At 39.6% G+C, this 22,708-nt stretch overlaps 1 protein-coding gene across 1 annotated transcript in view; it reads right to left on the bottom strand.

Moving 5' to 3' along the window:
• The window catches only part of LOC140730332 (ALK tyrosine kinase receptor-like), a 1,251,709-nt gene that overhangs the window by 79,583 nt on the left and 1,149,418 nt on the right, over positions 1–22,708 (bottom strand). Inside the window, exons 16-18 of the mRNA XM_073050601.1 lie at positions 11,111–11,293; positions 1,909–2,007; positions 1,183–1,335 (exon numbers count right to left, since the gene is read on the bottom strand). Of these exons, the coding sequence (XP_072906702.1) occupies positions 1,183–1,335; positions 1,909–2,007; positions 11,111–11,293 (435 nt within the window). The remainder of the gene's footprint in view (positions 1–1,182; positions 1,336–1,908; positions 2,008–11,110; positions 11,294–22,708) is intronic.

Below are 22,708 nucleotides of genomic sequence, written 5' to 3'. Positions count from 1 at the left end.
AGTTACTTTTCAGCATTTACAGTTTCTGAGTTGAATATAATTCAGCGATTGTCCTACACAACCCTGCATGGTAGAAAATTCCAAAGATTCACGGGCCTCTGGTAAAGAAGTTTCTTCTCATCCTAGTCTTGAATAGTCAACCTATTATTTTGAGACTTTGAACCATCGTTCTAGACACCTTGGAATTTATCAAGCAAAGCCCCATTAAAAAGATCACTGTTCATTTTTACAAACTTTAAAGAAGATAGGCTTAATGCTTCCTCAGAAGGCAATTTACTATCCTATATACCAATCTGATGAAACTCTGTTGCACTCTATCAGGTGTTTATGTTTTCTTCTGTAGAGAGACATGAACCATGCACAGTAGTTCAGGTGTGGGCTTAGCATGGTGCTACATAGTTAGAGCAAGGTATCTCTACTGCTGTGGCCTTCCTCAATGCTTGTGCTTGCAAATTAAATTTCATTTGTGTGCAAGGACATTGAAGACACTCCGAACAATAACAATTTTCAATCCTTCTCCATTTAAAAAAAGACTTCTCTTTTCTAGTATTTTTTTCTGCCCAAAATGGACACCTTCTCATTTTTCCACATTTATATTCCCTCTGCCATTTCCTCATCCTTTTAATTAGCCTGTACATATTCTTTTGAATTTACTGTTCATTCCCTCTTAGCCCATTTTGCCACTCAACTTTGTAACACTAACAAAGGTAGATATATTACACTTGTTACACTTTAGATCCCTTATTCAAATCATTGATATAGCTCAGGAACCTGTAGTGATCCCACCCATCAGAGTCTTCCAACTTGGAAAAGGTTTGCTGATTTATATTCTGTTTTCTTCCCACTGACCTATTCTCAATCTGTGCCAACATATTACCCATGTTTTCTAAAGCTATTTAATAACCTCTTGGGTGAAACAGCTTTGAAGGCCTTCTGAAAGTTCCCTTTATCTATTCCGTTGGTTACAAACTCAAAAAAAAGTCTTAATATGATTTCAGTTTTTATTTCAGGTTTCCAGCAATCACAGCATTATATTTTATTCAAAGGCATGCCCCAAGATAAATTTGCATAATGCCTCTCTTCTAGAAAAAGAATTCTGCTGAATTTGGCTATTTTGCTGATAAGTATGTTATTTAAATATATCTCAAGGGTGTTCAAAAACATGTCAAAACTGGTACTCACAAATGCAGGTAACACTGTCTGAAGCCAGAATTTTTCCTGATTCGCACATGCAGACAAGTTCTTCTTTGATATAGTCAAATATACATTCATTATGTTCACAGTGGGTGCAATTTAAATGCAGCACAATTTCAACCTCCCCGTGGCTTTCTGTCACTGTGAGGAGAGAAAGGAACATGCAAGTAACAGAAACAAAGTGTGAGGGATGGAGAGATGAAGGCGGCCCAAGCAGCCGAGCAATGCAGGAAGGAACAGACAATTAAGAAACTGTGAAGGGCAAGACGAGGGGGGAAGAGAAGGAAATTTGCAGTATCGTCTGCACTGAAAATAAATAACATGAATTTGATGTCATATATATTATAGAGAAAATGTTTAAATTACACGAGGGTAGATTTTAGCTTTCAACGTCTGGCAGCATCTAGTTAGGAAAATGATTTGCTCAACACAGAGTCCATTTGGTTTTTATTCTATTTGTTTATTAGGAGACAGTTTTAGTTGTGTGGAGTGAAATTCATTGCACCCGGAGCATCTGATGATGACCTCGAGACTTCAACTTAATTTTCCCAAATGACAAAATTTTAATAGCGGCCATCTTCTCCAATGGATAAATGGTGGCTGTTAAAGTGGAGCCTCGCAAAATATCTAGTCTATTATGTCTTGTGTCTGGTTATCAATAAAATTCCATGATATAATACGGTTAGAATAGAACTGCTCACAGCTTTCACATACCTGCCAGTGCTGGTGTGTACAATTCGCCAAATGGACTAATGTAAGAAACACCACAGGCACCATCTTTTTCTGGATGATTACCCTCAGACGCATTTCCACCTGTTGTTAATCAAACATTGTTTAATGCTTCTTATCATCCATCCATTATAGTGTCATATGATCAGAGAGTTTCACAGCACAGAAATTCATGAAACACATGTTTAATTGGTCTCCAAATTGAGTATAAAATCAATAGATATATTTTATTTGCTTCACATCCAGAAACCTTAAGAAATTAGACATTATTATGTCAACACTTTTAACATTTAAGAAAAACTTGGAGAGGTACATGGATGAGAGGGGTATGGAGGGATATGGTCGAGGTGCAGATCAGTGGGACTAGGCAGAAAAATGGTTCGGCACAGCCAAGAAGGGCCAAAGGGCCTGTTCCTGTGCTGTAATGTTCTATGGTTCTATGGTTCTATTATTTTGGAAGAAAATGTCTGGAATTGTGGTGACCTGTTTGTACCAAGGAAGTGTGCCGGGTCTGATTTTCAATCTATGTTGAGCTCTCTACTAGGATAGCAGTAGAGGTGACCTTAGCAGAATAACTCAGATGTTCTTCCAAATTTAAACTGGTACATACACAGATTTTATTTTATTTTATTTAGAGATACACAGCAGAATAGGCCCTTTTGGTCCTTTGAGCTGCACCACCCAGTAACCCCTGCCAACCTCGATTTAACTCTCATAGGACAATTTACAATGATCAATTAACCAACTCAGCATGTCTTTGAACTGTGGGAGGAATCAGAAGGACCTGAAGCAAATCCACACATTCCTCAAGACTCCTTACAGAGGAACAGGGATTGAACTCCGCATTCCAATGCTCTGAGCTGTAATCACGTCATGCTAACCACAGCACTGACACGGTATTGTGAATGGCCCACCATTTTGATTCTTAAAACGACAGGCCATTCACAATACAAGTTTCCCATGGTTCAATATTGCATTGCCACATAGGGCTGAGACTGGTGGAAATCTCATACATTTACATTAACATAGACAGGTGCATGGTTATGTGCAATACAGGTGTGCTATTGAGAACCTGGCTCTTGAGAACTATTACTTCCTCTACGTAACCGAAAACTCCTCTGCACAAGAAAATAACTACATGATTAGTGAAACTGTTCATTTAAAAGGATCTAGCTATATGATATTATCAGGTTTGAGCTTGGTGTAATCTATCCCTATGAATTGCCTAGAACACAATGGCCAACTGGTTCTTTTGTGAAATAGATTTGTCAAAGACAGGTTCCTCTTAACCTAAGTAAGTAAATAAACTGGGTGAGTCAGTAACAAGGGGATAGGGATGAGTAGGGACACAATGATCTTGTTGCACCTACATTTGTTAAACAGAATTATGATCAAGTTGATAAGACATTAGTATACCAGAGAAATCAATATTTTTTCAGCCTCTTATTTGCCTTAGGCAACTTTTAGCACTCTATCTCTCCTGTATCATGATATTTCTTCAGAAACAGTGTCAATGCAAAAGCATTTGCTTGGAAAGAACGTTTGTTGTTTGCAATATATCCCAAATATAAAAGGGAGAAGAATGGAATAAAAGAAACATAAAGTAGATAAAGAAACATGCCACTATGTAGTTTCATGATAGGAAGGCAAATACACAAAATGAGATACATGATATCAATTGAAAATATCAAGTGAATTGAATATATTAACTCTGCTGGACTGTTATTAAACAGTCACATATCTACTGGGTAGAGAGAGCATGGAACAGCCTTTGCAGTCACAGATTGGCGGATTTAGGGGTGTCTCATTTGCTGCAAGATTTTGAAGCGGTAACTAAGGGACAGATGAAGGTGGGGTAGTTGATGTGGTTTATATGGAAGTTAGTAGCCTTTGGCAAAGTCCTGCATTACAAGATGATCTGGAAGTTAAGGTCACACACGATTCATGGGGAGCTAGTGAGGTGGACTCAGAATTGGCTCAATGACAGAGAGAGCAGAGGGTGATGATTAAAGGTTGATTCTCTGACCAAAGGCTTGTTACCAGTGGGGTGTCCCAGAGTTCAGTGCTGGAACCGCTGTTATTTATTATTTATGTAGATGATTTGGATATAAAGTACACGGTATGATTAGCAAGTTTGTGGACGATATTAAATTGGGGGTCTTGTTCACAGTGAAGCAGGCTACAAGGCATTTCAAAGGGATATTGAATAGTTAAGGAGATGGGCTGAGGAATGGAAATATTTCAACAGACAAGTGTGAGGTGATGTGTTTTTGGACATTCACACTAAGGTTAGTTCAGGTGCCTTGTCGTTCGGCGTGGATGATCATGTCTCTCCATCTATCATGGTCCCTGACCCTCCGAATTGTAGTTGTTGCCTCCCCTGTTTCTAACCATGATGTTAATCTGTCTGTCATTTTCATTCTCTGTCAGCCTCTGCTTCTCTTTCCTTCCAGCTTTCCAGTTGTAACTAAATGTCCTAATGTCTCTCTTCGCATGATGTGTCCAAAGAATTTTGATTGCGTTTTCTGATTTTTTTTTAAGTAATGCATGTTTTCTTTTTGTACTCTGTAGAACTTCTTCATTGGTTATCCTGTCCATATATGATATGCATAGCATTCTTCTGAGGAACCACATCTCTGCTGCATTGATTCTTTTTTCCATTGTATTTGTGATGGTCCATGACTCGCGGCTATACATCAATATAGGAAGAATGTAGCAGCTGAGAGTTCTAAGGCAGATGTCAATTGCTATTTTCTTGTTCGTTAGGATGTTTCTCATTTCTGTAAATGCTGTTCTTGCCATTTCTATTCTTGCTTTTATGTCTGTTTTGCATTTGCCATCAGATGTTACCCAAGGTACTTGAAGTTGTGAAATTGTTTCAGGATTTCATTTCCCAGTACGATATTACCATAACTTCAGTTTTCTCTTTGTTTAAGGTTAGGCCATGTCTTTCGCTCTCTGTGTTGATGGTAGATACTAGTTTCTGTAAATTTACTTCACTGTTTGCTATCAGTACTGTATCATCCTCATAGCGGAGGTTGTTGATATTGTATCCTCCTATACTTATTCCAGGTAGGTCTTGTATGGTTGTCATGATGTTTTCACTGTACAGGGAGAACAGGTCTGGTGATAGAACACAATCCTGTCTGACTCCTCACTTTATTAGCTGATATTCACCAATCTCATTGTCTATCCATATGGCTGCACTTTGTTGCCAGTACAGATTCCTGATTATTCTTAGTTCTTTTCTGTTGATATTAATATCTTTATGCATTTTCATGATGATGGTGTTTCACTGTGTCAAAGGCTTTTGTGTAGTCAATGAAACAGAAGCATAGGTTTTGTTGTACTTCTCTTGACCTTTCAATAATATCCCTGAGAATATAAAGAGCAAACACCAGAAAATCTGCAGATGCTGGAAATTCAAACAACAACACACACAAAATGCTGGTAGAACACAGCAGGCTAGGCAGCATCTATAGGGAGAAGCGATGTCGATGTTTCAGGCCAAAAGTTCCCTTGCTTTCGACAAAGCTGCACTGTTCTTCACTGATCTCTGGTTTAACTTTGTTTCTTATTCTGAGCATGATGTTTTTCTAAGTAGAATTGTTGTGAGGTGGCTCATTAAACTAATTGTTCTGTGTTGTCCACACTCTGTTTTCTTTGGCAGTGCAATGAATACTGCCTTTAAAAGATCTTCTGGTACTTTGCCACTGTTGTATATTCTATTCAATAAGATTGTTAATTTCTCTACATCAAAATCTTCTAGTGCTTCATACAGTTCAACCGGAATGTTTCTGGTCCTGATGATTTTCCCTTTCGCATTTTCTTCGTAGCATGTTCCACTCCTTCTTTCAGTATTGCTGGGCCCTCATTGTTGTTGCCAGTATCAAAGTTGTTCTCTCAGTCTTTGTCATTGTACAGGTCTTTGATGTACTCTGACCATCTTTGCATTATTTTTCCTTTTTCCATAACTGTAGATCCATCTTTTGCTTTTATACATCCTGTTGTTGCCCCGCTTTTCTTCCGATTTGTGACCTCTTTGACCTCGTCGTGCATAGGTTTGCTGTTGTTGGTCTTCTGCAATTGTTCTATTAACTCACATTTGTCCCTAAGCCACTTTTCTTCTGCTTCCTTGCACTCGGTTGTTATCTGTGCATGCAAGGATACGTAGGATTCTTCGTTTTCCTTACATTTTCTTCTTTGTTCCATACGATTCAGAATTTCTTGTCATCCATTTCTTTTTAGCTTTTTTCTGTTGTTTGGGAATCACCTCTTGTACCGCTTGTATAATGCTGTTTCTGAGGTTTTCCCACTGCTGTTCTATATCACTGCTGTGATGTTTTGTACAGCCTCGAATTTGTTCTTCACTGTTATTTGGAATTCATTGTCACTTGTTTTTGTCAAATTCAGCTTTGGCTCTACTCTTGGTCTTTTAAGCTTTCTGAGTCTCGGATACATCACACTGATTATTGGTACGTGATCACTGTAGCAGTCTGCACCCGGATATGTTTTGCATGATTTCAGAACATTTCTATACCTTCTCCTTATAAGTACGTAATAAATCCGGTTTCTGGTGTTATCCCCTGGGCTCTTCCATGTCCATAGTTTTCTTGGGTGTTGCTTTAAGACGGTATTACCAATTATATAATCTTTTTCTGTGACCCAGTAGCTAGTTGTTCACCTCTCTCATTTCTCTCATCTATGCCGTAATCCCCAATATTGTCCTCGTCCCTGGTCTTGCCTAATTTTGTGTTGAAGTCACCTTGAATAATGGGATTTTCTGAGCTCTTACATTGTCTTAATGCTGTTTCTAGTTCCTCATAAAATTGTTCGATGTTTTCTTCATTGCTCTCTGCTGTTGGGGCATAAACTTGAACGATGTTAATGTCAAAAGGTATTGCATGTAGTTTCACGAGAACCATTCAATCTGATATTGTCCAATAGCCTTTTATTGATTTTGCACATTCTTCATCTAACATAATTCCAACACCTTTTTCATGTATTTCTCCTCCTGAGTAAATGACGGTATATCCCTCTGAGCTTGTTTTACCAGCTCCTTTCCATCTCATCTCGCACATTCCCAAGATGTTCATTTTTAAACTAAGGTAGGACTTCTTTAATGAATTTCAGGGCACTGGCAAGTGTTATGAAACAGAGAGACCTGAAAGCACAAGCATACAGTTCACTGAAGTGGTGGTTTACACAGTATTTAGCATGTTGGTCTTCATCAGTTAGGGCAAAGTTTAATTTTGTCTCTTATACAAGTCATTGGTGAGGCCATACTTGGAACATTGTGTCCAGTTTGAGGAGAGATTGAGTCTCCTGGGACTATACTCTCTGGAGTTCAGAAGAATGAGAGGGGATCTTACAGAAACATAAAAAAATTCAAAAGGTATAGATAAGATAGAAGTAGGAAAGTTGTTTCCATTGGTAGGTGAGACTAGAACTAGGGGAGTTTGCCTCAAGACTCAGGGGAGAAGATTTAGGAGGGATATGAGGAGAAACTGATTTTCCTAGAGAGTGGTGAATCTGTAGAATTCTCTGCCCAGGGAAGCAGTTGAGGCTTCCTCACTAAATATATTTAAGAAACAGTTAGATAGGTTTTTACATAGTAAGGGAATTAAGGGTTATGGGGAAAAGGCAGGTAGATGGAGCTGAGTTTACGGACAGATCAGCCATGATCTTATTGAACGGCGGGGCAGGCTGGATGGGCTGGATGGCCTACTCCGGCTCCTATTTTTTATGTTCTTATGTTTTGGTCACCCTCATATAGTAAAGACTTTGTCAAGCTGGAGAGGGTGCAAAAGAGATATCCGAGGATACTATGTGGACTAGATAACCACTAGAGTTATATATGGAGAAGTTGTCTATACTGGATCTTTATTCCCTGTTGCATAGGAGAATGAGAAATTTATAAAATCTTGAGGGATATGCATGAGATGGATGATCATAATCTTTTCCTCAGGGTTGGGGTGTGCAAAACTAGAGGGCACAGGTAGAAGATAAAAGGGAGAGAGATTTAAGAGGGCTCTAGAATTTCACTACTGCACAGTCATCTATTTTTCTAAGCTCCATGTACCTATCTAAGAGTCTCTTAAAAGACCCCATTGTATCCACCTCCACCAACTTTGCTGGCAATACATTCCATGCACCCACCACTCGCTGTGTGAAAAACTTACCTCTGACATCCCCCTTGTACCAACTTCCAAGCACCTTAAAACTATACCCCCTCGTGTTAGCCATTTCAGCCCTGCGAAAAAGCCTCTAACTATCCACACATTCAATGCCTCTCATCATCTTATACACCTCTATCAGGTCACCTCTCATTCTCCAACAATGGAGGCCAAGTTCACTGAACCTATTCTCATAAGGCATGCCCCCCAATCCAGGCAACATCCTTGTAAATCTCCTCTGCACTCTCTCTATAATATCCACATCCTTCCTGTAATGAGGTCACCAGATCTGAACACAGTACTCCAAGTGGGGTCTAACTAGTTGGAACATTACCTCTCCAGGGTAGGACAAATGGTAAGGCACTGAGGAGCGTGGCAGAACAGAGGGAGTTGAGAATATAGATCCATAATTATTTGAAACTGATGTCACAGGTAGACAGGTTTGTTAATCTTTTGGCATATTGACCTTCATAAATCAGAGTATTGAGTGCAGGAACTGGGATGTTAAGTTGAAGTTGTATAAGACATTGGTGAGGCCCAATTGGAGTGTTGTGGGCAGTTTTGGTCTCCTACCTACAGGAAAGATATAAATAAGGTGAAAAAGTCCAAAGAAAATTTACAAAGATGTTATCAGGACTGGAGGACGTGAGCTATAAGGAAAAATTGAATAGGTTAGGACTTTATTCCTTGGAACATAGAAGACTGAGAGGAGATTTGATAGAGGTATACAAAATTATGAGGGGTATGGAGAGGGTAAATGGAAGCAGGCTTTTCCCACTGAGATTGGGTGAGATTAGGACTAGAGGTCATGGGTTAAGGGTAAAAGGTGAAATGTTTAAGGGAACATGAGGCAGAATTTCTTCACTCAGAGGGTGGTGAGAGTGTGGAATGGGCTGCCATCTGATGTTGTGGATGCGTGTTCGATTTCAACATTTAAAAGAAATTTAGATAGGTACATGGATGGGAGAGTTATGGAGGGCTATGGTCCAGGTACAGGTCAATGGGCCTCGGCAGATTAATAGACTGGCATGTGCCAAAGGGGCTTGTTTCTGTGTTGCAGTGTCTATGCTTCTACGAATGAGCTGCCAGTGGAAGTCATTAAGTAGGATACAGTTGCAACATTTAAGAGACATTTTGATTGGTACATGGAAGGTTGGACCAAACACAGACATCTGAGACTAGCAGGCGGGATGCTGTGATCAGCATGGATCTGTTGGGCCTGTATTACTCTGTGACTCTATAAGGATATCTATAACGTGTTACTGGCATCTTGCAGTCTGTCCTCAACTGCATCTTCTCTTCCGCTGTCTCAGCCTGCTGCTTGCTGTCAAAGCATTCTTGGTGGACTCCATCTTGTCAGGTGTCCACATGCAGCACGGTTCTGGTGACCGATTGTCAGCATGCTTGTTGACGATGTGAGCAATTGAGCTTTGCCAAGTAATTCTGCTGCATGGGCAACTTCTGACAGCATGAAAGTATCCATGCGAATATTATTAGGATTCACAAGCAGAGGAGACATATCTATGCCCATAAATGGGATTTAATTTAAGTTGTTACATCCTTCTATTTTCATCCAACAGTCTCAATCGTTCTACAGAGCTTGCAAGCGCAGATCCAAAATAGGATTGGAGTACTCAGCCTATTGCAAGTACTCGTACTAGGTAAATAAAGCTTATGCTGCACAAGTGGGGAGAGACAATTTGTTAACAAATGCACAATCAGTGATTAAAATAGTCCACTGATTCCATTAATCGTGGGAGAAATCAATTTAGTACTAATAGTGGTTGATTTCTGGAATGCAATTGAACTGGATTTATGGATCAGTAAGTTGAAAAATCAGCCAGGGGACAGGTTATGTTAAATTTAGTATTGTGCACCGAGAAGGGGTTTAATTAACAATGGACTCACTGGCAAATAATGACTTGACAAAAAATAGAATTTGACATTAAGTTTAGAAGCAAGCTTGAAACCAGGGTTTTCATTCTAAACAAAGGAAGCTACAAGGACAGGTTGACTGAGGTGAGTTGGGAAATTACAGTATAGGTATGACAGTTGTCAGACGTTGGCCATCTTTAAAAAAAAGTGCACAATTTGCAAAGAAAATATTAGAAATATGCTCCAGCTATAACAAATCAACGGAAGTATAAATTTTGAAGAAAGGGAAAATAAACTTGAGGGAAAAATGTGAGATTGAGGATTGGGATTATTTTAGAATTTAGTAAAGGAGGAGAAATAAATTGTTAAAAAAAAAGTGAAATAACAAAAGCATAAATATACTTGGATCCTCTTCTGGTATGCAAATGAAAGACCAGCGAGGGAAAATGTAAGTCCTTTCGAGACACGAGCAGGAGAATATGTAATGAAGAAGAAGAAAATAGCAGAGGAATTTTTAAAAGAGAGCTTGCGTCTGTCTTCACAGGAGAATAGCACAAAGAAACTTATCTGAATATTGGTGAAATAATGTTGAGGTAGAAGATGAGCTATGTAAGGCAGAGCAGACTCAAGAGACCAGATGGTGTACTCTTTCTTCAGTTTCATCTAAGGTACAGGAGCTTTACGTTCCACACCACCAGGTTTAGGAACAGTAATACCCTTAAACCATCAAGCTCCTAAACCTGCATAATTTCACTCACCTCAACTCTGAACTGATTCCACAATGTATAGCCTCTTTCAAGGTCCCTACAACTCTTATTCTCAGATTTATTTATTTATATATTATTACTTTATGCTTGCACAATTGGTGGTTTGCCAGTCTTTGCATATAGTTTTTCCATTGACTCTGTTGAGTTACTTTGTTCTACTGTGAATGCCTGTAAGGAGATGAATATCAGGGTAGTATAAGGTGACATCTACGCACTTTGAACATAAACTTACTTGTTGAGCTGTTACATATCTGGCATTTTCTGTTCTTAGCTCAGATTGCCAACATTCTTAGCATTTGACTTTGGTCTTGGTTTACACACATCTGTGAGGTCAAAGTGTATTTACACAGGTTACACATTTTTTCTCACCTATATAGCCTCCACCACCTCCTCCTGCTGTGCAAGCCCCGCCTCCTCCTCCAAAGCCTCCTCTTGTTAGCCAGCCCCATTTCTTAATGGCCTGTGGACAGGGTTGTCCACCTTCACCACCTTCAGTCAGAGATTTGCCCGACCACATTGGGTTGGTGGAATCACTCCACCCTCCACCACCTCCTGTAAAAATAAAAGAGGAATTATAAAGTTAGGAGAACTAATAGAATCTAAATGGTACTTGCACAATATATTCTCAATTCAAATCGACTATTTATTCAGTCTCATTATTTATTGAATAGTCATTATTTTTTGAAAATAGATTGTTTTCAATCTCTGTATGTGGAACTTACTTCAGTGTGAATTTACTGCCATATTTACATACAAAATAACTGACAACAGTTCCAGAATACTTCATCAATCAAAAAATGATTTGGATGTCTGGGAAGTTAAATGTCACAATATAAATGAAGACAATAAAATCCTAGGCTAAAAAAAAGCCTACTCTGGCTGATTTATGCAGATACAACACACACTACGTTCGATGTTCCTGGGGGTACTGTGAAGAATTGACCCATCGTCTTTGCTAACTTATTGAGGACACTGAGGGAAACAAAAGTGAATTCCAGGTCCCATGCCCAGCTTATCTTCATCTGTTTCTCTTTGCATCACAGGTAGATTGTCCCCAAGTTACTGGATAATGCTGGAACAGAGTTTGAAAGCACGGCCTCAAGTGTGTGTGCCATATTTTGTAAGTCCAAAAGAAAAGCGCAATGTAAATACACATTGTTAGTAAATGAAGAGGGTCAGGAGAAATGTTTCAGTGTCAGTTAAATGTGAACTTTTCCAAATGCTTTGATTATTCCTTAAAGGATAAGTGATATATTCAGATCTCATTATTGATCACTACAATGTTATTCCAACCCTTTGACCTACTCTAGGATCAGTCTTGCTCTTTCATCCCACGTGACTCTCCATTTTCCTTTCATCCATGTGCCTGTCCGGAAGTCTCTTGGATGTCCCTGGTGTGTCTTCCTTTGCAACCACCTGTAGTGGCATGATCCATGTACCTGCCACTCTCTACGTGGGGTATCTTCCATGGCCAGATCAACCATGATCTTATTGAATGGTGAAGCAGGCTCGACAGACTAGATGGTCTACTCCTGATCCTATTTCTTATGTTCTAACATCTCCCTGTGCTTTATTCCAGACACCTTGGTGTTATTCCCCCTCATATTGGCTGTTTCAGCACTGGGGAGGGGTCTCTGGCTGTCCACTCTATCTCTGAACTTGTCATCTTGTTCATTCATTCATTATGTACCATGTTGCATGACGTGGGCTATCATGGATTTTCCATGACCATGATTGTTCTTGGCAAATATTTCTACATAAGTGGTTTGCCATTGTCTTCTCCTGGGCAGTGTCTTTACAAGATGAGTGATCCCAGCCATTCTCAATACTCTGCAGAGATTGTCTGCCTGGCATCAGTGGTCACCTGACCAGGACTTGTGGTATGCACCAGCTGCTCACGCGACCATCCAATCTATCACCTGTTCCCATGGCTTCACGTGACCCTGATTTGGGGGGGTGCTGAGCAGGTGATATACCTCACCCAAGGGTAACCCGATGGCTTAGAGGAGGGAAGGTATGCCTTACACCTCCTTTGGTAGAGATGCACCTCCAACCCACCACCCACTTGTCATCTTGTGCAAGTCTATAAAGTAACCTTTCATCTTCCTTCACTCCAAAGAGAAGGGCCTTATGCTCACTCAACCTAACCTCACAGGACATGCTCTCTAGTTCAGATAGCATCCTGGTGAATCGCCTCTGTACCCTCTCTAAAGCTTCCTCATAGTGGGCAACTTGAACTGGGCACCAAACTCACTGTTCCAGGCGGAAGTTCCCACTTGCTTCAAAAAGGCAACAATTATACCAGTGCCTAAGAAGAATAATGTGAGCTGCTTTAATGACTATCGCCCAGTAGCACTCACATCAACAGTGACGAAATGCTTTGAGAGGTTGGTCATGGCTAGACTGAACTCCTGTCTCAGCAAGAACCTGGACCCATTGCAATTTGCCTATCACCACAATAGGTCAACAGCAGACACAATATCAATGGTTCTCTGCACGGCTTTAGCCTACCTGAACAACACAAACATCTACATCAGGATACTGCTCATCGACTATAGTTCAGCATTTAATACCATTATTCCCACAACCCTGATTGAGAAGTTGCAGATCCTGGGCCTCTGCACCTCCCTCTGCATATCCTCCTCGCTGACGATCAACACTGGTGCACCTCAGGGGTGTGTGCTTAGTCCACTGCTCTACTCTCTATATACACATGACTATGTGGCAAGGCATAGCTCAAACACCATCTATAAATTTGCTGATGATACAACCATTGTTGGTAGGATCTCAGATGGTGACAAGAAGATGTACAGGAATGAGATATGCCAACTAGTGGAATGGTGCCACATCAACAACCTGGCACTCAGCGTCAGTAAGATGAAAGAGCTGATTGTGGACTTCAGGAAGGGTAAGATGAAGGAACACATACCTTTCTTCATAGGGGGATTGGAAGTGGAGAGAGTGAGCAGTTTCAAGTTCCTGGACGTCAAGATCTCTGAGGATCTAACCTGGTCCCAACATATCGATGCAGTTATAAGGAAGGCAAGACAGCAACTATACTTTATTAGGAGGTTGAAGAGATTTGACATGTCAACAAATACATTCAAAAACTTCTATAGTTGTACCATGGAGAGCATTCTGACAGGCTGCATCACTGTCTAGTATGGAGGGGCTACTGCACAGGACTGAAAGAAGCTGCAAAAGGTTGTAAATCTTGTCAGCTCCATCTTGGGTACTAGCCTACAAAGACATCTTCAGGGAGTGGTGTCTTAGAAAGACAGTGTCCATTATTAAGAATCTCCAGCACCCAGGGCATGCCCTTTTCTCACTGTTACCAACAGGTAGGAGGTACAGAAGCCTGAAGGCACACACTCAGCAATTCAGGAACAGCTTCGTCCCCTCTGTCATCCAATTCCTAAATGGACATTGAATCTTTGGACACTACCTCACCTTTTTTAATATACAGTATTCTGTTCTCGCACATCTTTTTTTAATCTATTCAATATACATATACTGTAACTGACTTACTTATTTTTATTTTATTATTATTTTACTTTTTTTTCTCTGTTAGATTATGTATTGCATTGAACTGCTGCTGCTAAGTTAACAAATTTCACGTCACATGCCGGTGATAATAAACCGGATTCTGATTCTGATCTCCAGGTGTGGTCATGCCAGAGTTTTGTAGAACCATAATATTGCTTGGCAGCTCTTGAGCTTGGTCCCTGGCGTGGGGCCAGTATGTCATGCACCTCCTTAGCTACCCTGTCAATTAGCACTGCAGCTTTGAGGGATCTATGGACGTGGACATCAGGTTCCCACTGTTCTTCCATGCTGTTCAGAATCCTGCCACCAGCCCCGTATACTGCCTCCAGGGCCCACCTTCCAATGGGAATCATTTTACAAGATGAGGATGTTTCCGTTTTCAAGATTCAAGATTGTTTAATGCTATCTCCATTCCATAAACGTAAAGGAGAACAAAATAATGTAGCACAAGAAAAAAAACACAATAAGATAAAAACCACAATATTATAAACACAAAAAATATAAATTCTTGAGATAATTTATACACATTGATTGTGTGCACATAAAGTGATGCTAGACACAGGAGAGACTGTACGTGAGGAGACTGACAGAAAATAAAGTAGTGGTATTGGGGTTACTGTGGGTGGGTTAATGGGTGGAGTTGCTGATCAGCTTACAGTTTGGATAAAGTAACTGTATTTGAGTCTGGTGTGGATGCTATGTAGCCTCCTTTCTGATGGGAGTAGGACAAACAGTCCATGAGCAGGGTGATGTTACTGCCCTTTTCCAGCACCTTTCTGTATATGTGTCCTTGGTGACAGGTAGGCTGGTGCTGGAGATGCATTGGGCAGTTTTGCCTACCCATTGTAGAGTCTTCCCGTCTGATACAGTACAGTTTCTGTACCAAACAGTGAGGCAGCTCGTTAGAATGCTCTCCATTACACATCTGTAGAAAGTCATGAATATTGATGTGCATAGTCCAGCTTTGTTCCACCTCCTCAGAAAGTTAAGGCGTTAGCGGGCTTTCTTAATTGTGTGGGATGTGCTGTGGATTCATGAGAGATTGTACAAGATGGGCAATCCCAGGAGTTTGAAATGCTCGCAGTTTCCACTGCTGTACAGAGGGGTGTGAGTGGTGCAAATTCTCCTGAGGTTGATAACCATCTCCTTTGTCTTGTTGACAATGAGGAAGACGTTATTCGCCTGGCACCAGGCCTTGAGCTCTTCCACCTTCTCTCTGTAGACAGGCTAATCGTTGTTGCTGAGAAGCAACATGTTATCAGTGAACGGTCAATGCGACAATGTATATGGCACAGTCCATCATGGGCAAACTCTTCCCCAGCTTTGAGCACATCTGTACAGAGCACTGTCACAGGAAAGAGGCATCCATCATTAGGGACCTCCAGGTCCTGCTCTCTTTATGCTCCTGCCATTAGGTTCAGGTCTTGCACCACCAGACTCAGGAACAGTATTATCCCTCAAACATCAGGCTCTTGAACCAGTGAGGATAGCTTTACTCAGCTTTCCTTGCCTCATCACTGAACTATTCTCACAACGATTGTTCAAATATTGTTCATGTTAACAATATTTATTGATTATTTATTTATTATTGTTATTTCAATTTTTCCTTTAGTATTTGCACAGTTTGTTGTCTTTTGCACACTGGTTGTTTCTCTGTTGGGTGTGGTCTTTCGTTGATTCTATTATGGTTATTGGATTCATTGAGTGTTTTTGCAAGAAAACAAATCTCAGGACTGTATATGGTGACATATACTGTATGTACTTTGATAATAACTTTACTTTGAACTCAGGTGTTTGGCCGTGGAGTCGTGTGTGAGCAGATTTTACAGTAGAGGCCTCAGCACACAGCCCTGTTGGGGTGGGGGGCATCTGTGTTGAGGATGATGGGGAACTCCAAGGACGACCTTCCAAAGTGAATCATTTTACCAGATGAGGAGGAATTTCTTTACTAATGGTTCTAATGTTTGCTTCACCAGGACAGAGGCGAGGAGGAATTATTTTAGCCAGACGGTGATAAACCTTTGGAATTCATTGACTCATTCATCTGTGGAGGCCATATTATTGAGTATATTTAAAGTGGATAGGTTCTTATTTAGTAGGGGTGTCAAAGGAAGGGAGGGAGAAGACAAGAGAGTGGGGTTGAGGTAGTTAATAAATCTGCTATGATTGTATGGTAGAGAACACTCAATGGGCTCAATGGCCTAATTCTGCACTTTTGTCTTCTAGTCAGAACTGCCCTCTTGGACACCAATCATGAGAACAGAGAGAGTTTGGTGAAGTCAGGGCTGTTTTCAATGTTCTTTAATTATTTTTTGTTGCTTGATGACCTTTGGAAACAGTAGTCAGATGATAGCCACTATGCCTGTGACCCACTTGTGTGGTTGCTTCCCTTTTTTATTCTCCTGTAAGCCCAACAAGGAACTGCCAAGCCTCCACTCAGCCAACCATTTGACCTGAATCTTGCAGCAATCACCACATGGGAACTCAGTAGTGGAAATTAATAAAAAGTATATTCTTAATAAATTTCTTACAATAATGTGAATAACTATAATTGAATCAATAAATTGTTTAGTATTTCAAGTCTCACTTGTTCTCTTTGACATTTGTTAAAATGAATAGGCATTGCACAATCAATTTAATGGCTGACTGATCATGATGAAGCTATTAATGTCCTAACTACAAGTGGTGCACTCAAGCTGATGATGAACCAGGCTTCCTTACACACTTCAGAATGGATAAGGTAGGGTTTTTACTAACTATGTCATGTGAAACATTTTGCTATAAGTTGTTCTATGTGCCACATTCATAATAGCTGACACTTTAACAAAAATAGAGTTACTATGGTAAGGATGATAAGTGTGGTATTAAAATGTTAGGCTGAGACAGTTTAAAAAGCTGCATAAAAAAGGGACTACTGGCTGTAAAAGAATTAATATGAGCCAGATAACAGTAGAAAATGTCTTGCAATAAATGTCAGTCCTGTCACCAGATTTTCAGTAAGGTGAACTCAGATTTGCATAGGCTCTGCTTATGAAACTGTCTCTGATCAGAATCAGAATCAGGGTTACTGACATATGCTGTGAAATTTGTTGTTTTATTCCAGCCGTAAAAATTATGCAGCCAGATATAAAAATTACTATAAATTCCAAAATTAAATAAATAGAGCAAAAGAGGAATAATGGAGTAGTGTTTATGTGTTCATGAACCGCTTAGAAATCTGATAGCAGAGGAGATGCTGATATCATAAGAGTAAGCACTTTGAGGCACTGGACCAAGAACAAATTTTAGCATGTAAGCATTCATTTCGAGAGGAGAGGAATATAAATCAAGGATGTAATGCCAAGTATTTATAATGCAATGGTCAGACTGCACTTGTGAGCAGTTATGAGCCCCATATCGAAGAAAGGATGTGCTGGCATTGGAGACGGTCCAGAGGAGGGCTAGGAGAATTACCCCAGGAATGAATGGTTTAATGTATAAGGAGTGTTTAATGGCTCTGGACCTGTACTTGCTGGAATTTAGAAGAATGAGGAAGGATCTCATTGAATTTTACCAAGTGTTGAAAGGCCTAGATAGAGTAGACGTGAAGGGGGTGTTTCCATTAGAAGGAAAGTCTAGGATCAGAGGGCAAGGCCTCAGAGTATAAGGACATCTCTTTGGAACTGACAAGAGATGAGGAGTAATTTACTTAGTCAGAGCATGGTGATTATGTGGAATTCTTTGCCACAGATGGCTGTGGAGGCCATGTCATTGGATATATTTAAATGGAAGTTGACAGGTTCTTGATCAGTCAGGATGTCAAAGGTAATGAGAAGAAGGAAGGAGATGGAGTTGAGGGAAAATAAATCAGCCATGATCAAATGGCAGAGGAGACTCAATGAGTCAAATGGCCTAATTCTGCTCCCATGTCTTTTGGTCTTGTAGTCTTATTTCAAAAATGTGTGATACTACACGTTAATTGTCCAATTTTAACAATAGAACTTTTGTTAAATATGCTATCTTTGATATGCTGACTTGTGTTTACCACTAACATCTAATCTGGTCCCCTGCAAAAGTACTGCAGGATTATCCAAAATGCATTTTTACAGGAATTCATGTGCTTTCCATCCAGAAGCAAAGCCTTTTTGATTCCAGAAACTCATCGAGTCCCATATGTCTGCCAATGCTTTAACTGTGCAGCATCCACAGAAGGGTTTGCTAATCTGGAGGAGAGTGAGAGCTAAATCAAAGGTAAGGGGATGCCTGTCAGGAGGAAAAACCAGAGGGCAGTTGAGAACAGAAGAGCTGGGCAGAAATCTCCACAACTGTGCATTTTCCTCATTCTAGAGTCACGCTGAAAGAAAATGTATTAACTCATTACACCACTGCTTATTCCAGAATGTAGACCACGATGGAAAGTGCATTTTAAATGATGGACTACTGCCCTCACTGTACAGGTGAACACAGCAATGCAGTGAGCTAAATAACTTCTCAAAAATCACTCAGGGTGCAAGCTTTCTGTTTGTGTTTTTCATGAGATTTTGTGAAACTGCAAAGAGTTAAGTAAAATATATATCAAATTCAATACAGAATCATTGCATGCCTGAATATATTATTATTGTCAAGTATTCTCACAAAGCAGGAAACAGACAGATGATCAAGTAGTTTCAACAATACATGTACATAATACTCCATATCTATACAGTGTAAATGAACGTAAACATGCGGCACAAAGATAAACATAATACTTTCTTCAAAATATGTCTATTAAATGTTTATTAATATTGCCAAAAGCTTAACAATCACAGATATTGCCCAATAAAGAGTGGATGGAGATGAATGACTTTACTCAGTGCTTCAAATTGGAAAAAATAACCCGCAGAGGAAGTGGTACTCATAAAAAACCGCTCGTCTCCAGGAAGTGGTAATTGATACAAAATCTAGAGGCTGCCAAACTCTCCAAAATCAACAGCAGCAGCACAGACAATCTTAGTTCCTTACACAAAATATTACCTGTCAAGTAATTCAGTGATGGTGTAGTGAAAGCATGAAAGCATTCGGATCACTGCTTCTTCCATTTAGTACAGGTAAATACTTTGAGACATTAGACAGTAGGTTGTGATAGTACAGAATGCTTCATATGAGCCCTCCCAGCTGGTGATTGTTATATTATGTCAGTGCTAAAGATTCTAGTGCAGAACACTGTTTGCAGCAGGAACTCACGAAATTCAGGATGACTCCCATAATCTGAATGTTGCACTGAACCAGATGAAATAGATCAGGGCATCCCTTTGACAGTAATCTTCTTTTATCTGGTCCTGATCCTCCTGGTACTCAAGCTCTCCTTCTTCCAGCAGCCTTTGCCACTTTTGATTGACGTGATTGTGCAGCATACAGCAGGTGACAATGAAACCGTGGCATATTCTGAAGCTGTCCCTCAAATGAAGCAGGACACAGATTCTCACTTTTAAGAGACTTGTGGCATTTTCCACTATGATCTGGTCTCAAATGCTGTGGTTGCAGAGTACATGGGATCTGCCATCCGGAAAGTATAGGAAAGACCTTAAGTCTCAACGTTCATTTTTCTGGGTACAGCTGACAAATGAAAATGTTCTGGAGAATGCCTCGGGATGTATTTGCTGGAAACTTGGCTCACACCACCGAAATCATTCTCATGATCCACAATAACCTGCACAATGAGGGAGTGGAAGCCTTGCTTGCTCATAAAATGAAGGGGAAATTAAGGGGAGGTCTTATGGCCATAGGAGTGTAGTCAATGTCTAACTGCATACATGGAAACAAATAATGCTGGCCAGTCCTTGAGATGTCATCTGTTATTTACTGTAGATGAAATACTAGCTATGTGAATAAAGTGCCTTACAGCGAGCAGTGAACCGGAGGACACGGCAGAGGGCTGCAGCAGCAACCAGTTTAAAAACACTGTGGTCAAAAACGTTAGTCCATCTGTCATAATCGGAGCTGTACAGGGGAGCAAGCCAGGCAAAAAAGTGTGGCCAAAGGTCTCCCTGTAGAATGTCACATATCTTGGTGATTATTAGCTTGGAAAACCCATGCCTGTGACTATATTCTTCCTCATTGAGGTCCAAGCAAGATATGGTTCTTTGAAAATGTGGAAGTCTTTTGCCTCCTACGCCAAGTTGCCCAATCCACTTAGTGGCCAACCATTATCCATTATCACACTTATGCCTTCCATAATGGACTGATGTGATCACGGCTGAACATCTCAGCATCTGAATATTAAAATAAGCAAATCCTAATATCTTTACCTCATTTTAAGAACTTTTCGAAGCATTTGAGCACAATGTCCTTTTAAACCGTGAATAATAAAACCAACCGGCATCCAGTTCAATGAGACCATTCAAAGAAAGTCGTAGTGTGAAAGTTGGTCTACTTTATGTCAGTATGGATGGAAGTAATAATGAAGAAATAACAATATTTTTTTTAACATGAAAGTGGATTGGGAAAACCAGGACAGTACTGGACCTCAAGAAAGAGAATTTGTAGAATGTCTAAGGGATGGCTTTTTGGAACAGCTTGTTGTTGAGCCGACTAGGAGATCAGCTGTGCTGGATTGGGTGTTGTGCAATGATCTGGAGTTGATTAAAGAGCTTAAGGTTAAGGAACACTTAAGGAACAGTGATCACAATATGATCAAGTTCACTTTGAAATTTGAGAAGGAGAAACTAAATTCTAATGTGTTGGTATTTCAGTGGAATAAAGTAAATTACACTGGCATGAAAGGAGAATTGGCCAAAGTTGACTGGAAAGGGACACTAACAGCAAGGACAGCATAGCAGCAATGGTTGGAGTTTCTGTGAAAAATGAGGGAAGTGCAAGACATATTTATTCCAAATAAGAAGAATTTTTTGAATGGAAGAAGGACACTGTCGTGGCTGACAAGTGAAGTCAGAGCCAAAGTAAAAGCAAAAGACACGGCATACAAGGAAGCCAACTACTGGGAAGAGAGAAGATTGGGAAGCTTTTAAAAACTTGCAAAAGGAAACTAAGAAGGTCATTAGGAAGGAAAAGATGAATTATGAAAAGAAGCTAGCGAATAATATCAAAGATGATACTAAAGGCTTTTTTTAAAAGTATATGAAAGGTAAAAGAGAGTTGAGGGTAGATATAGGACCAATAGAAAATTATGCTGCACCACTTCTAATTTTTTCTAAATTTAAACATAACATAGTTTGAGAAAGCCAATGAAATACAGTGGGAGGATTAATTTCCTTCCAATTCAACAAAATAGATCTTCTAGCCATCAAAGTGAGAAATGCAATCATTCGACAGGCGGAAGAAGATAAATGAAGTGAGTCCATCATTGGTAAACCAAAAATTGCGGTAATAGGATGGGGTTGTAAATCGATGTTCAATACCGTAGAGATAATATCAAAAATATCTTTCCAATATTTTTTCAAAAGCGGACATGACCAAAACATATGAGTTAAAGACGTGATTTCAAATTGACATCTATCACAAATAGGGTTTATATAAGAATAAAAATGAGCTAAATTTAGAAAAAATTAGAAGTGGTGTATTCGATACCTCTATTAAATTTGAAGAGATATGGAGACCATTTATTCAATATTTTCATATGATGTAATATGACCCTGTTCCAAGCTTATTGGATTTTCCAGCTTTAATCTCATTTATGTTGAGAGGATCGGAGTTGATGACACTGATGATTATGTATTCTTGTGAGATATTATAAACAGCCCTTTTTTTTCCTTTTTAGCTTTTCTTTTTTTCTTTCTTTTGCTTCTTTTTTCTTCTTCATTAGTTATTAGATTAGTAGTTTAGTCAATTTTGCAATTTTTTTTCTTTTTTCTGGTTTTTTATATCATATATTATGAAATACCTAGATTTACCTTGTTCATACATATACTGTATGGTCCATGTTTTGGGAAAACTCATTCATACTGTAATCATTGCTTATGTATTCTTCCATGTGTAATGGGAATTTGTATGTTTGTAATCCCTTTATTAATATATTAATTGTATTTTGTTCATAATATTATTATTAATAATAAAGAGATTGAAAAAGAAAGAAAATGATGCTTGTAATGAGAGACACAGAGATGGCAGAGGAACTGAATGCATATTTTGCATCGGTCTTCACAGTGGAAGACATCTGCAGTACACTGGACATTCAAGAGTGTCAAGGAAGTGAAGTATGTGCAATGAAAATTACAACTGAGAAGGTGCTCAGGAAGCTTAATGGTTTGAAGGTGGGTAAATCCCCTGGACCTTATGGAATGCACCCCTTGGGTTCTGAAGGAAGTAGCTGGAGAGATTGCGGGGGCATTAACAACGATCTTTCAAGAATCGATAGATTCTGGCATTGTACTGGATGACTGGAAAATTGTAAATGTTACTCCACTATTTAAGAAGGGTGGGAGGCAGCAGAAAGGAAACTATAGA

The sequence above is a fragment of the Hemitrygon akajei genome, chromosome 7, assembly GCF_048418815.1.
Source record: "Hemitrygon akajei chromosome 7, sHemAka1.3, whole genome shotgun sequence".
Classification (NCBI taxonomy): domain Eukaryota; kingdom Metazoa; phylum Chordata; class Chondrichthyes; order Myliobatiformes; family Dasyatidae; genus Hemitrygon; species Hemitrygon akajei.
Note: the sequence above shows the minus strand (reverse complement) of the source record. Positions and strands in the feature narration are given on the sequence as shown.